Below are 19974 nucleotides of genomic sequence, written 5' to 3' on the forward strand. Positions count from 1 at the left end.
TAAATATATTTTGCACAGGAAAATAGTGCTAATGACCTAAAATTATTTAAGTGAAATTAAGAAAACCTAAACAAACAGTATTTTCCAGATGTCTTGGGGAACAGTTTAGTATGTTCAAGTCCATTGGGTCAGCAGAGATGCCTTTTTTGCATCAATGATTGTACGGTTTGTTTTTAGATTGCTAAGTGTAAGTTCTTTACTTCCACTGAAAGTGCTTGTAGCCATCGAGGAGAAGATTGTTGGTGTAGTATCAGCTACAAGTGGGCAAATAATTGGGTTTTCTTGCACAAGAATCATCATTTAGCCACAGAGTTTATTTCTTATACCCATTCCATAAAAGCACATTACAGAGATGATGCAAATAAATATAACACAGTGAGTAATCAAATAACTTCCCAAATGCAGTGATACCTAAACAGATTTTGTTGGTGGTTAATACTTTTGTTTAATGAATGACTTTTTAGTGAAATTATAAGAGGCTGTACTTTTAATGAAAATATTCAGAGTGTGTCTTTTCATTTCTGTAAGTCATTAACTTGTGAAGTTAATTAAATCGTAGAATTGCAGTTGCAGCATGTTGAAATAATTTAAAATAAAAGTGCTGGAGTGTTTTCTAAATGTGCTGCAAATGCAGCTGATTTTTACTATGGACTTTGCTTACCTCTTAAAAACCTGCTTACAGCTACCATCAAAAGAGAAGCTGCTTTTGCATTTTCCACAACAACATAGTTATTGGATTTCTAAAATGCATTTCATGTTATTGGTTTAGTTGGACATACATATAATTCGAAAAGTAAAAATAACCCCTTTTTATAAAGATCTATAGACTAGCATTACTTTTGAAGAAATCTCATTTACTGCACCAGTAAATCAAGTCTGTGCTCTCAGATGTATGTTCTGGTTTTTTAAATGTAAATGAAACTGCCGCTTTACTGGAACTGACTATGTATATTGGCGAGGTGTGCATAGTAGTAAAATGCTTTACCATGCAAAATACTGTCAGGCAGGTAACTGAATTTATTCACAGATTGATTTTGTTTCAGTTAAGTGAATGTCTAAGAATAGAGTAATCTTACATAATTCTTTTAAAATATTTTTTAAAAAAAATCTGTAAAATACAGTATTTTTTGTTTAAAATAGCCCTTGATTACAGTTAATGAAATATCTGTTTTGTGATTTGTTAGTATGAATTTAGACAGGTACAGGATTTTGTCTGAACTAGATTTTCCATTCAGTGGTTGTGTCCAATAGATGTGTCCGGGCTGTCAGCTTTTTCTTCATTATCTGCTGTATTCTGATTCTGATGTGGGTGTCTCCTTCAAATGAGAATTTTATCCACATTACAACATTTTCATATCATGAATATATATTATATTCATATATAATGAATAATATAATATTCATAATATTCATAATATTCATATATATTACATACACAAATAATTTTTTTTAAGGATTCTATGGAGATTTTTTCAACTTTATTTAAACAAACAAACAAAATAATCAAAATTTTTATGTTTTTAAGAGGGATTGAGCTCATAGGTGAGGTCAGTTTTCTTTTTTGGAGGCATTGGTGGGATAGGATATATATGCCCCTGTTTATTTTATGTATTGTTTAAGTATTCGTTTTGGTGGTGGGAGGTAAAATTTGAAGTTAGTGGAGTATGACAGCTTTTTCATTGCTCAATACTCTCCATTGCCAATCATTTGAAATGTACACTGACAAGTCATATATTAGTGTTTTTCTGCCATATCATAGCTTTACTGAAAATTCTTTAAAAACCTGCTGCTTGCCTGAGGGAAGTCTCTTTCTGTCCTTTGAGAATCAAAGAACAGAGCTGAATGTGTAATTTGATGTCTAATATGACAGAAAGATCAACTTTGTTATTAAATTGGTTTTGTACTTGTTCAATCTTACTGTTTGCTAGTCTAAATAGCTTTTTATTTTCCTATTGCTTCTTTTAATGCTCCACCTCATTGCCAGACTGCTTAAATTATTAAAGACCATTCTGCTTAAGCTGTTGTTTATAGCTCACTTTTTCACATCAGCTTGTTTTGCCCTTTGCCTTATTTAGATTTTGACAAATTACCATCGCTGTTTCTACACTGTTGCTTTTGATAAGGGTTTTATGAGGCTTGCTTTCTTCTATGAGAATGCTGTCAAAATTGTATGATAGTTTTATGTGAATTCCAATTTAATCCAGTTAATGTGGGAATTCATAGACTATTGGTTATTAACCATATTTAGCTACATGATGTCCTTTTCCCATCTGCATCTGAACGGATCTTTCTCTGCCTTTTAAGAATTCTGTTATTCTGTTAACTTACTATTCTCGTCCAAACAAATAATTACAGTAATTGAAAGAACTTCATAACCTCTCTTAAAAATAAAATAATTAAAAAAAAAAACAACAAACCCCACCCAACCCCCCCAAATCCCCTTAACCTTCTCTTAAAAACAGAAAGAGAACATTTTGCCTTAAAATTTCTGTGCCTTGCCTTTTTAGTTTGCATCCAAAAATCACTAGTGAGGTATTTGGAATTTGGTCTTGGTTCTAAATTCTTGAAGAAAATGTAGCAAAGGCTAATGATCTCATGAGATTTCCATGCTTGGGCCCAAATTATTACACTTATTCTAGTTCTGGGTGATCATTCATGCTGACTTGGGCAAGGTTCAGATTGGGTTTAACACACCTCAGCTCTCACTGATAGTCCTTTCCTGCAATAATAGAAGAATTTTCAGTGGTTCAAATCTTAATTTAAATTCAAAGAATGAAGAAGTTAGGATGGAGGAACCTCTTGGGCTTTCAAAAACAGGCAAAGCATTGGAACACAGTAATTTCTTGTCCTTTGAAGTGTGTCTTGATTCTGTCCTAATTTGAAAAAGTATACTAAGGTTTTTTCTTTCTCACGCTTCAGAGCACACTCACACTTGCATTATCTACCAAAATTAGGATATAAAAGGCATGCCCCCAAATAAGCTGACCCGATAAAGAGAGATTACTTTGCCATACAAAACCTTTCCTACATATATCTTTATACCATGACAGCTATCACAGGGACTCCTGAAATGACAGATAATTTGTGACTGGGCAACATGATATTTAAGAAATCTGTGTTACCACATACTATTGCCATATCCAGTCTTTCAAAGAGTTGGTGCTTAGCCTGGTATTTGAAACTGCTTTTAGTTTTCTGTTCCAACCTACTTCTTTTACTTAATCATGTTTTTTCTGTCTTTCAAACAGACATTCAGTTTTCCGTAAAAACTTTTTGGTTTCAGAAATTTGCTTCCAAATGAGAATAAGACTTTCAAAAGTATGTGTTGGCAGTTGGTAAAAACAGCATCTTCACTGTAGGTAGATGAAAGTGAACACAGAGAGAAAAAAAATCTGAAACAAAAGAATGTAGTTTGAATACAAGTGTTTAGCTTTTTTTCCCTAACATTTTTTGTTGGATAGAAAACAAGAGAGAATTCTACCTCACTGAACTACCAAATGTATTATACATATGCTTAATTGCTTTTGTTCTGCAGAAACACAGTCATAATAGTTGGAACATTCTGTTGATAAATGTATATAACACAGGATAAAGAGAAATGGGCTACCTGGTTGTAGACTGAATAAGCAGAGAGTCAAACCAATTATTTGCCACTCAGTGTCAGTGAAGGCTTTGTCAAAGAAAAGTGTGCGGCCTTTGTTTTTGAATGCAACTTACATTTAAGATTTTCAGTGTATGAATTTACTGTATATATACTAACAGCAGTTCTTTATATATTGCTACTTAGGTATTTGCTAACATTTTGGTCGGTAAAAGCTAATTTAAAGAAAGCTGCTGGGCTTTAGCTGAAGAAATTAGAACTCTTGTGCTGCAAGTAGTTTAATGAACTATATTTCTGTTTCTCTTGTCTGTTTTGCTGCAGAGCCTTTTAGTGCTTCTGTCTGGGTGATGATGTTTGTGATGCTTCTCATTGTGTCTGCCATGGCTGTCTTTATATTTGAGTACTTTAGTCCTGTAGGATATAACAGGAACTTAGCACAAGGGAGAGGTAAGCTTTGCATTTTACACAACCCTAAAGCTATGAAAAATCATGTGTTTCCCATCCCTTGCCCTCCATCTTTTAAAATAAACATAACATAGGAATAAAACAGTAAAAGCAGCTTTGGAACTATGTTTGCTCTTCATTTAAAACTTGATTTCTTGAGGGCTTCTATGCTTATGTTTGTATTCTAATTCATTGGTATAAAGACATATAGAAGAGTAAGTGATATCAGAGAGAGTTGTATTCGGGCAGTGTTTGGTTAGTATACTGTATCAGTTGTAGAGTGTCAGCTTAAAAAAGTATTGGAATAAGTTCTACAGACCCCTGACTCATGAATTCCTGGTTCAGAGAAAATTATCTAAACTGGTGTGGTTTTGCGGATAATCTGGAAAAATAGCAGTTATGTTGTATATAGTTTTATATAGTACCTATAAAAATTCTGATGAACTCAGCCTTGAAATGAGGCCAGTGGCAGAAGGGTATCGCTTCTTTCTGTGTAGCATCCATGGTTATAGAAAAATCATTTTCAAAATGTACCAGCACAACAAATTTAATACAGAGCTTGCCTTTCTCAGCAAAAGCTGCAGTTGTATATTATTAACACTTTGACATGAGAATGAGGATTTCATGTACTGTGGTGCCCTCATCTTTCCCTTTCTTTACTTACAATAGAGACTGCAGCCTGTTTTTAATTTCTAAATCATACTTGCCTCGTTTTCTAACAAGAGATCTTCCAGCTTGGTGAATGCAGTTCTGGAGACTATTCCAAGCTATTGCTTTCTTCTAGATTTTGACTGGCTTGTTCCCTGAGAAAGGGGATTATTGTAATATTCAGATTATATAATTTCAATAAGATGGTAAATGTGTAACCTCTGTCCAAAATAAACACTGTGATTAGGAAGGGGAAATCAAAGGTGACTATAGACACTGGGGATCTAGGGGCCAGGCTGTTCTTTTCTATGCCACCTCATGTGCCAGGATTGATTATTTAGTGTACTTACAGCTACAAAGGCATATTATGGCACTAGACCAACCGAACTTAGCTCTAGAGACTTGCCATGGATCCAGCTGCTGTTCATTTGAAACGTGGGAAGCTTAAAATAAATGGGAATCTTTATGTAGATTACTCCTTTCCCTAGGCATTTTTGGCAAGATGAAGCTCAATGGTAATACAATCTTCAGTACATGAACAGAACTTCAGCCTGCTTTCTTGGCATATGCTTTCCTTATCATTGTTCCTTGGAAAATACTTATTATCCCTGTATCAGCTCAGTCTTAAATGGCTCTAGAAGGTAGTTTCATGAACCAAAAGGCTGTTCCATTGTGTTTATTTTACTGCACTCTATCTTCTTAGCACTGCTGCAGAACAGAACGAGGATGATCTGAGATGGTGTCCTTGATTGCACTGTGAAAAATTTGTTCTGTATTAGAGAGCATTTCTACTGAAATGAGAATATACACTTAGTGTACCCACTTTGTGTTTTATTCTTTTAATAAAAATTAAATTATTATTAACATAAATTATATTAATAACTGAATCTGACTTTGTAAAGTGCACCCCCTTGGATAAATGGAAAGGGCAGGGAAGGAGGTAATATTACAGGTGTCTGCATCAGAGCTTATTGTATGAATTGCCATTTAATTGAAAAATAGATACTTATAAAAAGGTCAAATGAGTCACAGTCAGGGGAGGCCTGTTCCTTTCCGTTAAGGATAAAGGGAGTCTCGTTGACGAGCAATATATGATGACTGCACTGTACTTACCTAGAGCTGGGTAAGGACAAACTTCCCTTTATTCTCACAGGACTCTTCAAATATGGCCTTTTAGGTGGGTAATAGCATTGCTAATCCACTTCTGCCACTATGTGGGCATGAGGGCTTCATGCTGACCACTTCTTGCTTTGGAAGGAATTAAAAGCTGACTGAAAACAGGAATAGCAAAAACTATAGAATGGATTAGCAGGGACAGGTTTTTACCTGTAATGCCAACAGATTTGAAGCCATGGAACTGACTCTGAACAAGTGAGGCAGTCAGAGTCTGGTTCACTCTGTTACCTGTCTTTACTGGCAGCTCCTTTGCGTTGACTTACTGATTTATCCTGAGTGCAAAGTTGCTTAGAGGTAGGTGATGTATTCACACATTTTGACCTTGAATATGCTTACATAAATTTCAAAAAGTATGATGTTGGAAGACTGTAGATGATAAAAAATAATTTGGGTGAAAACAGTACTAGAATTGAATCATTAAGACTTAAACTCAGAGTTTTCCATTTTACATGTCTGCTGGCTGAGAAGGCTGAAAAGGGCAATACTGTGGCACACACCTTACTGCAAGAGACATACCAGTTTGCTTCTCCAAACCTATGCTTTCCATTTTAATTTTAAAATTTTTGAACTAAATGCTACATAAAAAATGTTGAATTATATTTTAGAAATATGGAAATGAATGTCATTACAATAGAGAGTACCTATGGTAAATCCTGTGATTGCATTGGGAGTACAGTGAATATGTATTGGAATATTTTTTAACCATGTCTTTGTGATATTATGTAGGGCATCTTGCCAAGGTTTAAGTTAACTACAACTAAAATAACTGCTCTTTGCAATTACAGATCCCCATGGACCATCCTTTACCATTGGAAAGGCAGTATGGTTACTCTGGGGCTTGGTATTCAACAACTCTGTGCCTGTGCAGAACCCCAAAGGGACAACAAGTAAAATCATGGTGTCAGTTTGGGCTTTCTTTGCTGTCATTTTCCTGGCTAGTTATACTGCCAACTTAGCTGCATTTATGATTCAAGAGGAATTTGTTGACCAAGTGACAGGACTGAGCGATAAAAAGGTAGGTCTTCAGCTCAAAAGAGGTCAGTGCCCTGTCTTCATAATTCTACAAATTTGTACTTTGTGCTTAATAAAATGCAAGCAAGATGATAAGCTAAAATTGGATTATTTCATTCTGAGTGTAACCCTTTATTAGCAAACCTAAGACCCAAAGCATGAAAATATCAGACAGTTTTCAAAGTCTTTCAGTTGCCTTTTCAAAAGTAACTGCATTAACTGAAAAATACCTTTATTTTGTAATGGAAATCAATTTCTGTTTGATTAAAAGGAATGCCTCGCCAATACAAAAAACCTTGAAAAATGAAAAAGTCAGTTTGAATGCAGGGAAGGCATATTTAAAATTATTTTAACATCTCTGTGTGGAATATTAATAATATATGAACTGACAAAATATTCATAAAACCAGCAACTGTCCAGTAATTATAGGAAGCCAGTTATTGCTTCTGAAAAAATGTCTTTTTGCTTTCTGCGTAGTGTGCAAGGAAGTTATAGAAAGAGTTCAGATTTAAAAATAAGCAAAGAGAAATGTTAAGAAGTGACACATATTATCTGTGGATGTTTGAATGTTTTCCTTGTATAAAATGGCAAGAGTAAATAGGAAAAAAAACAAAACAAAACAAGATTTGGGGGGTTGTGTTATCACATTGACGTGAGATCTATATTACATAGGAGAAAGCAGAGAATTTTGCTGTGTTTGTGGAGGAAGCTTTCCCACTTCAAGAACTTTTGTGAGAATTTCACTTTCAGCAGTAGGCTCTCCTAATTAACTTAAACCCTACTCAAGTTTTACACAAACTGACAAATAACAAATATGCTTATTTTTCATATTGTTCTAGCTTGACTGAACTTTTGTCTGCTGAAAGTATATTTCCCAGATCTTTGAACTCGTGAATTTTAATTGATAGTCTTAGAAATCAGAAACCTAGCAATTACTTCTTTTTTATTTCATTTGTGTGCCTGCTTTGTAATAGTGGTATGGCATGGAGGGATTGAAGTCCATTTGCAAAATTATTGTTGTGATGAATATGCACAGAATACATGAAAGGCAAGCTGTTTTCAAGTTTGTGCCTAGCTGTTTTAAAATGAAACTAAATATTGATATTAAGAATTAATATTTCAATAGTGTCTTGCACAGGGGAGAACATCACAGGGGATTTTTCTCAAAGGGCAGAAAATAAAGGAAATTGTTATTCAAAAGAAGGCAACAACTGAGATAGCCTTGTGTCTGTTTTTTGTTTTAACTGCTTTTTATGACCAGCCTTTGACTGATCTCCTGAAGTATCAAAGCATGAATTGCAGGTGTGGCTAGAGGAAAGACAGATAAAAAGAAACAAAAAATGATAGTAGTTTTGTTTTCATTAAGCTGTGTTGTTCCAAAACCTTTGAAAAGTATGAAGACTGTTAAATATACCTCTATTTTAAGGTAATATTCTTAGCAAGAGACAGATAAAAGGTGTTCTTTTCTTGAGGATAAAAAAAGGATTCGAGACATGCCTTTTTCTTGTTTGTGAGACAGTACAGAGTGTTTTCCTGGGAAGTCTTGGTTTTGGTAGGATTTGGCTTGCACCTGGCACAGACTAGCATTCGTGTTTGCCAGTGCACCCTTACCTTCCTTTCTTTGCTGGCTGTTTGCCACTCTTGCCTACGGGGCTGAGAAAATGTCAGTATTTGTTCTGTAGCTTTTAGCTAGTAACTTCTTATTTTTGTCATTTTTGTATTCTCTCTGCTAAGTAGGATTCTATTTCCACAAAAAGCAAAATAAAAATAGAAAAATACTTGAATCAGAAAACACCATCTGTTTTTGTGTGGTCTGCTGATCATTTATTTGATCTGCCACCTATGTTTTTATTTTACAATTCTTCAAATTTTGCCTGAAGCCTATAGAGATACATCAGGGGAGCGATGCCTTTTCTGATTAAATTAAACAAGCAAAATCCAGAAAAGCAATGAACTATTTCAAAACATTCTTCTTGTCATACAGAGGTATTACCTCCTCCACAATCCTGAAGTTTCTTGGATTTTTAAAATGCGAGTAATTAAGAATAATTTATGGGAATATAATCTGATTAATGTTAAATTATTTTTCTCCCCTCTTTGCCTTGTTGCTGCAATGTTGTGAGTAGAAGAACAGTTCAGGAGTTTGCAAAAATTTTACTGATGTTCAACAGAGAACTCTGACCCTCGTTGCAAACAAAGTGGTAATAGGCAAAGGCCAGTGAGAAGGGACAGAGGTATGGGTAAAATGAATTTTAAGGAAGTAATATCTGGAAGTTCAATAAATTTTTGATAAAGCTTCTGGGCTGGTAAATCAGTTTACTGTTCTTTCCCTCTCCCCTGTCAAGCTCTTCTGTCAATGCTGTATTGTCAATGCAATAAAGTATTCGCCGATTAGAGATACTGGGGTTTCTCAATCCAGCTCAACATGTGATAGACTATAGAGAATGGAAGCCAGGAAAACCTCTTCTCTCTCTGGGCAGTCATCCTGACCCTCAGCATACAATGTCTTCCCATTCAGGAAACGTGTTACACTGCAGTATCTGGTTCACCAGGTTTGCTGAACACATGATAACGTGCTATTTATCCTTCTTCGCTTTAAGACCTTTTGATAGTTTCCGCAACCTTCATAATGTTGCAAATGAATTTCTGAATGCCATGTCATCTATGTGTCACCCAGAAATACACGGCACAGCATGTACTAGAGTTACTAAGGGTGGGTGTTCATAAACTCAAATGATTCAGAAAATGAGGAGAAAATTATATTTTGACATTCTTGTGTATGTAAGAGATTTTTAAAAGCTTTGTGTTCGTAAAAAGATACAGAAAATTCGTCCAAAAGTATCCAACAAAGCTGGCATTCATAGGTCTTGTTACTTTATAGACCATTTATGCCTTTTCCCTCTAATGAAATAGAGACAAGATTACTAAGGTAGAGTAGATAGCTGTGGACAGAATTGTCTTGCAAAGCGTTTGTCTGCTGTGATTCCTTCACTCAGTCACATTTTAAGAAATGCCCTACGTGCATGTGGTCTGGGGGGTTCTCTTCAACCTTAATAGGAAGCCTTAACTGTGCCATTTACAGGTTCCTTATTTTTGCAAGATTCACAGTATTCTTGTAACCTTGGCTTTATATTTTTGTGCGGCAAGATGCCACAATTTCTATAGTTACTTAGAGATATGTCTATGAAAGCAGAGCAGGCTGAGGTCAAAAGCAGCATGGAGGATGAGGTGGTTGGGGTGACCCTCTTACCCCAGTCCATCTCTCCGCTTCAATATTAGACCTTTACAGTGTTTTTTGAGGGTTGTCAGGCATAGATATTGACTCCACTTCAGTAACTGATGATTATTATAATAGTCTTGGAATTACTAATAACTATATTTTTCAAAGATCAGAAATCAGATCGTCAGTGTTTTCCATCTGGTAAAAGAAGGAAGGAAGGAGTTCAAGTATGGGTATTCTTCTGTCACTCCAAGCCAGCCATAATTCCTGTTAAAATCTGTGTTAGCAGAGGGAGAATATTTACTCTTTTCTACTATTTTAGTAATGTTTCCACAGTTCCTTAAAATACTCCAGGACAATAACAAAAAACTGCTCTGAAGAGCAGCCTTTTCAGGCAAGGATGCAAATCTTCAGATTGTCAGTATTTAATGTTTGTGAAAGATGACTTTACTGACTTAATGAAATTGTCAGTTTTGTTAAGGCATATATCAAAACAAAATAAAAGCAAAAGACTGGAGTTTTGTTGCCATGTGCCGCATTTCTAACAGCTGTCAGAGCATGGGGAAACAAGATCAAATTGGTTAGTTGCCGAATAACAGCAAGTCTCTCCACAATTATGATTCAAGCAGGTGGCTTGTGTATTCAGTTTAAGGATTTTATTAATGATTTTTAAAAATTAGCATTTCAGAAAAAGTCTAGGAAGAAAATTACTTCCTAGCAGATGATACATTTTATTTCCCATCATGGGGCTTCAGGGAAAATGAGTCCACGTAGAGACTTGATCCTTTTTTCTTTCTTGTCTCATGCCTGTGACATAGATCTTTGCTGCAATCACAGCGCCTATCTGCTTCTCCAGGACATATCAGCTGATAAAATAAAAGTTTCAAATTATTGTTAAGAACTTTATACACCTTAGATATGAGTACACTGTTAGTTAAAAGATTTTAAACTGTTTCTTTCTTCTTTACAAGTAGTCTGCGAGCAGGCAGTAGTAGTAGGCAGTTTTTTCAAAAATTATCTCCTTGTGACAGTTAAAAATCGTTGGTTGGGTGTCTTGTGCCAAGAAATTCCAGTCTGTGGATGGTGTTCGGAACTGTTCATCTGCTTGTTATCCCTGTGATCTTTGAATGAACTAGTACTTTTTATTAATCTCTGCTTTCCTGCAGAAATATTTTTGTGTTCCATGAATGCTCAATCTGGGACAGATACCTCAATTCCTTAAACTCATATGACTATTCCTGAAAAGTGAGAATATTCAGAACAAAACTCCATTTCTAAATTACCAGGATACTCCACCATAATCTCCCTGTTCCCCCGGTTCCCCTGCCATACCCCAGGATTCGGAATTGAGCTTGCAGAATGCCCACCACAGCTGAATTTCCAAAAAAAGTCAGCTGTATGTGCAGCAGCAATTTTTACAGGTCTTGAAATCGACATTGTTTCTTTAATTATTTTTTCCAGTTCTGTTGACTGGAAAAATTGACACAGGTATTGGGCAATATTGGAAGCCATCTCACTACTTCAGGGATTCATTATCTGTAGTTTTAAATAAAGTTAATAGCAAGCTACATCTATATCAGTAGAATCTATGGACATATATTTAAAAGCAGGGTTTGTTTCAGTGCTGCATAATAAACTCAAAAAAGGAGATAGCAAATATAGACTAAGAACCATGACAGCAAATATAGTCTAAGAACCATGACTAGTATACAGTGTAATTTTAGTGCATGGGTCAATTAGTATGTGTAAAGTAGTAGCAAAGTAATAATTTAAGCAGTAAAGCTATGAAAAGGGAAAATGAGAAAAGTACGACATCTGTTAGCTAAACGAATAGAGAAAAATAGAGTTCATTCCTTTATGCTTTGTCAAAATATGCCTAATTAAAATGAAGCATTTAATTGTAGTTCTGTAACACGAAAATATTGTTGCAGCAATAATTTCACAGTCAAGGTTTGATGGAATTGAAAATACTCCCAGTTTTTGTATAAGCCCATTTGTATTCTCTTTGCAAATTGGCACTGGATCCTGGGAATTCTTGATGCCCTGAGACCAAACTTGAAAAAGAGAAGTATTACAAATGTAGCCCAAAGGAAGCAGAAGCTGTAAAAATATTAGCTGTCTCTTGCAGCTCAGGGTATATAGATTGCTCTTCTAAATTCAACAGTAAAAACAGAGTGCATTTCACCATGGAATTCATGGGTGACTGCTTTTATCAATGCTCAATTGAATTTCCTCATTAGCCAATAGTTCCTCTAATTTGAGTGGCCTTTTTCATTTATTTCTTAAAGACACATTTTAAGTTAATCCAAAAGTGCCACTTGGTATTTAAAAAGCAATATTGGAAAGGTGCATATAAAATTTTCAGGTCTGTTAGCAAAAGTTTATGTGAGATTATCTGAATGATTTCTAAATCTGAAACCTGACTGTGCCCTGAGCTATCGCTATTTCTTTGCAGATATTCGCTGGCTTGTTTTTCTGTGCTGATGCAATAGTGATATAGAGGGTAAAATTGCAGAATAAACCTATATGCCTTCAAGTAAATTTTTTGTAGTTTTAAACTGTAGGAATAAATAGGGACTAGGATTGTAGGTGTGAGAGCTCCAGAAGCCGTTTTCATGTCAAGTGATGTAGCTACTGAGGCCCTGGGGAAGATGCAAGAACTTTTATTCCCCTTGAATCATGGCGGTGGAAGGGAAAGCCAGCTCTCACTCTGTCCCTCCCCATGCACAAGCTTCCTGCAATCACCTGCACCCTTCCAGAAGCAGTGCATTAGGGTCCCTATCAAGTAGTGCAAATGATCCTTTTGCCTTTGTGTGGGGACCCACAATGTCTCAAATGAGATGGAAGTGTGAAACGACTATCAACAAAATACTATTTTCTTTTGATTGCTGTTTACTGGCGCGTCTGCTTGTAGTTCGGGTTCTCTACAGAGATGTTGGCAGATGAGGAACATCTTCCAGTATCTCTCTGCTCCAGTTTCTGCTGTCCTGCCATATTACAATGCATGGGAGAAAGTCATATTAGAGTGGTAAAGTTGAGCTGTTTTTATTTTGGATGTAGATGTTTCTGTAAGCTCAGTCAGTGTGAAGACACAGTTTCTGGTATAATAGAGCTCAATTAACCCACAGTATTTGCCTAGAAGAAATTTGAGGCAGCTTATACAACTTCTGTTTTTTTCAACCTGAAATTGCTCTTCACATTTTGAATGCCTGAAACACTTTGCTTTCCCCTTTTCTCTCTAGTTTCAAAGGCCATATGATTATTCACCACCTTTTCGATTTGGAACAGTTCCAAATGGAAGCACAGAGAGGAATATCAGAAACAACTACCCTGATATGCACCTTTACATGACGAAGTATAATCAGAAAGGAGTTGAAGATGCCTTGGTCAGCTTGAAAACTGGGTAAGCTTTTTTCCATGGATTTTAGAGTACTGTAGACTTTGCAGAAACTGAGAAATACTGATCTGTACTCACTGTGATACTGAAGAGACTGGTGTCAGGCATGCTGTGCAGCACATGGCTCTTTTTTTTTGTCAGCTGCACTGTACAGGTATCAGAAAGGAAAATGCCTGTGATTTGCATGACTATTTTAAAATTGCATGGAAGCTTCGATGTCCTATGTAAAATAGATTCAAAGAGCAGAATTAGTATTTCTGAAATTTAAAGAGACATGATACAGATGGACCTGGATTTGAGTGGAGGTTCAACACAGAACCTGATGTTTTGTACAGTCCCTCATTATCTTTGCAGAACTCTCTCACACAGGAATGTGCTTTTGCAGGGTGAATTTCTGACAAAGCTTGTTTGTCTGGACGGTGTGCAACTACTTGTTATTTCCTTTCAACCTCCCATCCTTTTGGTGCACTTTTAGGTCCACTCTTACATTTTCTTCTTTCCTCTAATTAGCACGGCCCTGTATATGTACTGTCATAACTGAAGTATTGACTTTGATCTTAGTAAAATCTGTTGAGATGAGTCTCAGAGGTACTATCTAATCCTGCATCTGGCAATCTCAGTAAATATTCTGGCAAATATTATTGTCCTTCTTCCTTAAGATCTGAGGTCTAGACTTGAGTATCATCCATCCTTTTCTCTCTCTGAAGTAGCCCATTCTGCCTGACTGGACTAAGAGACTGAATTTTCATTCTTAATCCTCAAAAGGTATGAGAGTGGCTCACTACTTGTATCGGTATTCATCTGGGTGATAGGAATGCGTTAGCCCCGGTAATCTTTTCTAACATAAAGGTTTTGGTAATAGCAGGTGTATTTTTGTTAATAATCCCGGATTACAATATTCATAATTTATCAATATAGTTTGTTTAGGTTTGTTTTGTTTTGAAGTGAGAAGGCTAAGTTACCCCTAGTGAATTTAAGTACATCTACTCTAGGGGCTGTTTCAAGGCACATCTCACCTGCTATTATTTACGGTGAACACAGGACACATTTCTTCCTGTACTAAGTTAAGCTGTTACTTTTGGTCCTTTTTTGAGAACGGCTTGTCCTTTTAATTTTCAAACATCTAGGGGATTGTAACATATTTCTAATGACAAAAACCCTGAAGTCTCCAAATCTTCCCTTAGGGTGCATGCTTCCTTTTTAAAAAGTTATCCTTCCTACTGTTTCCCTCTCTGCTGTCTCTATGTCGCTGTCTGGACTCCCTCTGTCATCATTTCTCAAGGCATTCTCAACTGGCATTTTTTCTCAAGCATGGATTGTCCCATCCTAAGACAGACGTGTAACATAATGTGAGGTGAACATCACCCGAGGTCTTCCAAACTGGAGGCAGAGCTTCTGCTCCAACCAAGCCTGTGCAAGTTATATTTCCTGGGTGACAGCTAAATTATGCATTACAGATAGCCAGCTGAATGCTACCATTCCTGCTGTGATTTCTAAAGAAGCTATCCTTAATTTCAGCCATTGCTAGGGCTTGTTCAGTTGGATGGATAGTTTATTTAGGGGATGTATATTCCTTGTACTTTTTACCAACCATTTGTGTTACTGAAAGCCATGAAAAACTGCTGCTAGCTTTAAAATCAGGCCACCTGTCAGAGACTTAAGCATGAAAAGCAGGGGCTACCTGACTGCAGGGGAGTTCAAGACATTCACTAAAACTCAAGTTGGCTGCACTTGTGCCAGCTGCTGCACTTCCTCAAAACCTTCAGTCCTTCTGACAGCATAAGCTGTTCATTCTTTGTCACTCCCCCCCCCCGCCCCGGAGTTTCTTTCCTCTTCTAAGTGATTTCTCAGTGTGGACACCCCCAGGTGTCTACCTTGCTCCGCTTATCTGACATTTCTGTAGCAGATGGTGCAAATAGGCTGCCATGTGCAGTGTTTTCCAGATCAATATAAGTAACTGCTATGTACACCTGCGATCCTTAGTATTTTGTCTGATGGCACCTACAGAAGGATTAAACAGCATGCCATCAGCTGCTGAAGTTCCCCACAATAGAAGTGTCACTTTGTGTTTGCTTATATCACAGGTTTGGACATTCCAGCAGGACAATTTTGTCAAGTGGGCTTACATATTTTCTGCCTTCAGTTTCTGCAGAGCAAGAACTGTGCAAAGACTCAATCAGTGTGGTAACTGTGGGCAGTAAACTCAGTTACAGATCAAACAGCATGGTTGTGCCTTCTTTTTGCCTCAGAGTGGTTTCTCTCTGGAAAGATGATTTCATTTAGGTGACCAAACCAATCAGGCTCTGCCGTCATCACCTGTCACTTGCATCTTGAGCCCACCCAGATCTTCTTTCTTGCTAAGGTATTTGGTGAGGATGTGATGAAGTTCCTGTGGCTGACACCTCAGGGATCTCTGGAGCTAAAAGTGTTCTGAATGAAAGAGATGAGACTATATAATATGGGACTGTAATAACTTGCATTCTCTGTAGGGAGGAGAATAGAAAAGCATGAATAGGTATTTGGTACTGTTCTGTAATTGCCTGCCTCTTCTTTTTCTCCAGCCTTATATCTTCAGAAACATAATTTTTCAATTTTTCCACCAAATTTTCTGTTCTGTTCCTCAGAATACATAACTGTTTCCTCATTTTTATATGCCCACGGTGAATCATTTTCATTCCTCTGTCATGAGTTATTTGACCAGGTTGTTTCTCCCTTCCATGTAAAGTTTGACCTTTCATCCTTATCTAGGCTTGACCAAGCTTTCACCTTCCCTACTTTGCTTACTTAATCCCATGATTTTTAATACATCTTGCCCAATGGAGCCTGTGTTGCTGCTGCTTTTTTGAAGATGACCCCTCTCTCCCTCCTCAAACTTCTGCTTCTGAGCAAATGTGTAATTTCTATTTTCATCTTCCACATGTATGTGTTCTGCTTACCTTATTACAGCTGGTTTGTCTGTTTTTATCTTTATCTCTTCTCAAAGCTATTCCTGTACTTTTAGCTTTTTGCTTTTTTTCATTCTCATCATTGGTAGCATACAACAAACAATTTTTCTTACATATGGTAAAGCTTGCTGCTTCTGCACAGCTTTTTGAAAATTAACTACCTGGTAATTATAGAGCCATAGACTATAGACTTGGGAAGGACTTGCAAAGATTGTCTGGTTGATAACTCCTTCCGTGAGTCAAAATAAATAGTCCCTGTGTTATTCCTGATGAATGTTTGTATAACATGTATATATTTCCAGTCCCACTTTTAAAACTACTTTTGCCTAATTGAAGACATAAGATTTAGTCCCCTTTAATTCCTTACATATAGTGTTTGATTCTAATTGTAAGGTAGAGCAAAAAATACCAGTAATCACGCAGTATTTAATGACTGAATAATGCTACACATATGGCATCTGATCTAAATAGAATCAAACTATCAAGTAGTGTCTTGTCACAGTTCAGTCGGGTTTTGCTGTATCTCAAACTCTTAAGTCTTTCTATCAGCTTTAATTAGCTGATCGAGATGTATTGGGAATATCTTGATCTTTGAGACCATTGTGTTTAATACATAATGTTATTGAGTTGAACTGATAGGAGAAAGCAGGAAGACGACAAATACAAAGCTTCAGATGCACAGATTTCTCTAAGATTTCTTTTTTGATGGAGATGTGCTCATGTCCCTTTCCTCATTCTGGAAACAAATTAGAAAACAAACTGGGTTTTTCATCTTGCTTCCTTACAAGAAGTGAAAAATCATTGCTTCAGTCACTAACGTGGCCAGGAAAAACCTCAAGGGCAGAAATACGGATAGAAATGTGTATAAAATAAATTATATTCCAGCCTTTATTTCCTGGTCTGATGCAGGGGTTAGATAGGTCTTGTGCTGGAGTGTTGCTGTACATGCAGAGATGAGTGTGCACACATCCGTGACTGGGAAGCCTTGAACAAAATGCCCAGCCCCTTCCTGTTTTCATCTTTGAGATGAAGCTAATAGTGGTTCAAAAATTAACTTACAAGAAAAGCACCTGCATTTGGTTTTCTTAATTAGAACAAACAACTTCACTACATATGCAGTAGGCTCGGACTTATCTTCTTCAATTAGCATTGAAAATGTTTAAGATCAATCTAGAAAGGAATCAACCAGGAAATGCTGCAAATCAGAATTGAAATGAGATTTTTGTTTTAGACTGTCATTGACATGATACCTACTCCTTCAGGTGAATCCCCATGGGGGGTTCATTGCAGCTTACTCATGAAGCTTGTTGCTATCAATGGTGAAGGCAAATTTAATAGCTATATTGTTTTTTTCCCTTTGTTTGAAATCAACCTTTGTTTCTGGAAATATTAAAAAAAAATTGTAAGGTCTCAGTAATATCTACCTCTTGTTGATAATGTCTTATTTCTGAGATTCACAGGTACAGTTCTCAGAAAGCTACTGAAACACCATTTGACAATAGCAGAGCTTTCTGTATTGATTAAAGGTATCGGTTTGCAACCAGGCGTATTAAAAGGGAGCAAAATTCATGCATCTTGTTATTGAAGACTTGTTATTACAAGTTATAACTTGTATATAGTTATATATACAAGTATATATACACTAAGATATGTCTATAACCTATATATATGCTATTATATATATAACAATAGTTATTGAAGTACTACTAAAGATTTTTCAAAATGGCAAAAAATTGGCCCTCCTTCAATGCAATTTAGTACTGAAAGTAATCACGATCTTACAAGCTTGTCAAAAAACATACCAGTGTTTTCACCTAAATTTCGTGCATCTAAGGGATCAGCTGAACCACCTGTGCTGCGCTACCTGCAGAGTCTCAGATTGCTCTTTAGGCAGGACTGATCAGGTCAGGAATTCCCAGAGTTTTTTGTTCATTTTCCTTAATGAAAACAGAAATGGCAGTTATTTTCCTAAGCATTATTCAGAAGAGTAAAGTTGGTAAGACATTAGCTAATGTATTCTTGGTGGGTGAAGTCCAGCTCTGTTGGAGCGCGGTGGCTCCTTAGTGTTCCTTAGACGTTTATTGATCAAATAAAGTTCTTAAAATGCATTGCAAGCATTTCTGTCTATGCTACATTTAATTAATCTACATTTCTAGAACCCTCTGTACCAGAGAGACAGATCCTATTGATTTTGCTTCTTTAAGAGAGAATAAGTCTTTGAATAGAAAGTAGTTAATTATTGTGTTATGTTTACAGTGGCTGTTTGGGTTTGTTTGCTTCTGTTTTCCTTGCTATATTTTTCCAGAAAAGGTTATAGTTAAAGAATCCTATCTTTCTGCAAGCAAAACAACCTTACCTGTTGTAATTCTTTGATGTGGGTTGTATCAGCTCATAGCTGCTGGGTTTGTATGTAGAGTTTCTCCGTATATGAGTGTTCTGCTGCTACAAAACTATCAAGAGGAGAAAATGCAATGGCAATAAACTGGAAATACATTTCATGTTCTCACCTTTGTCCCAGCACATCTACACTGGAATATTGTCAAGGATTTAACTGCTAATGGCTGAAATTAGGAAATGTAATTGAGAGAGTCTCTTCTTACTATAGAGATAAAATGGGGATCTTTCACTTGCCTATTGCCCGTCACTGAGAATCCATCTAATTTTTTCTTCAATTCTTTAATCTTCCTGGATATGAGGACTGCAGCTGGGCATCACGCAGTGTATATCTTGTTTCAAGAAAAGAGATGGTTTAACTGATGCTGTGTTATGGGAACACATTGATGTGAGGACTTTATTTCAGTTTCATTGCAAAAAGCTGAGAATATAACTTGTTTCAAGGAAACTGCAGTAATGTGCCCCTTGTGTTCCACAGGCAGGCGGCCCCTTGTTGTACAGCTGCAGGCGCCCTTGCTGTCGTGAGCAGTTTTCAATTTTTATTTGCAGCCACAGCTGTGAATCTGTATTCAAGGATTTTGCTAAAGTTTACTTGGGACTCCATCTGCCTTCCAGTTAAAGATTGCTATGCTTGGTAGTTTATACACATCAAGTTTAATACCTTATTCCCTAGTTGTCTGTGGCATGCTGGGGAAATATGAAGACACTTGGAAAGAATGCCATGGTGATAGCGTTTCTGCACTGCTGGAGCCTCAGCAGGTATGGCCTCAGATGCAGTGGATTGTCAAATTTGAGCTGTCTCCTGAGAAGATGCTATTGGTCTGCAGGTGTGTCCTGAGCTGCTAGTCGCTTTGATAGGAACATGTGATGATTCTATTCCTCAGCTTTTTTTTTAATGACAAATGAAAATGCTGGAAGAAACACCTGAAAACATCTAACTGAACAGTGTGGTGGGCATGAGAAATTATTTCCTCCCCACAAGCACACTCTCCCACGTGAAAACAATGTGATTATTAATATTTTTTAAAAAAAATCCAATAGTACTAAGCAGAGAAAGTGCAAGAGAAGACCCTAGAAGGCTCTGATGCCCTTTTAACCCTCGATCTCTAAGTTTATCAGCCTGATTTGGGTTTTTGTT

At 36.6% G+C, this 19974-nt stretch overlaps 1 protein-coding gene across 1 annotated transcript in view; it reads left to right on the forward strand.

Moving 5' to 3' along the window:
* GRIN2A (glutamate ionotropic receptor NMDA type subunit 2A) overlaps positions 1 to 19974 on the forward strand; it is a 180759-nt gene that overhangs the window by 128974 nt on the left and 31811 nt on the right. The window contains exons 7-9 of the mRNA XM_075106200.1: positions 3923 to 4048; positions 6655 to 6884; positions 13343 to 13503. Of these exons, the coding sequence (XP_074962301.1) occupies positions 3923 to 4048; positions 6655 to 6884; positions 13343 to 13503 (517 nt within the window). The remainder of the gene's footprint in view (positions 1 to 3922; positions 4049 to 6654; positions 6885 to 13342; positions 13504 to 19974) is intronic.

This window comes from Phalacrocorax aristotelis, chromosome 10, assembly GCF_949628215.1.
Source record: "Phalacrocorax aristotelis chromosome 10, bGulAri2.1, whole genome shotgun sequence".
Lineage (NCBI taxonomy): Eukaryota > Metazoa > Chordata > Aves > Suliformes > Phalacrocoracidae > Phalacrocorax > Phalacrocorax aristotelis.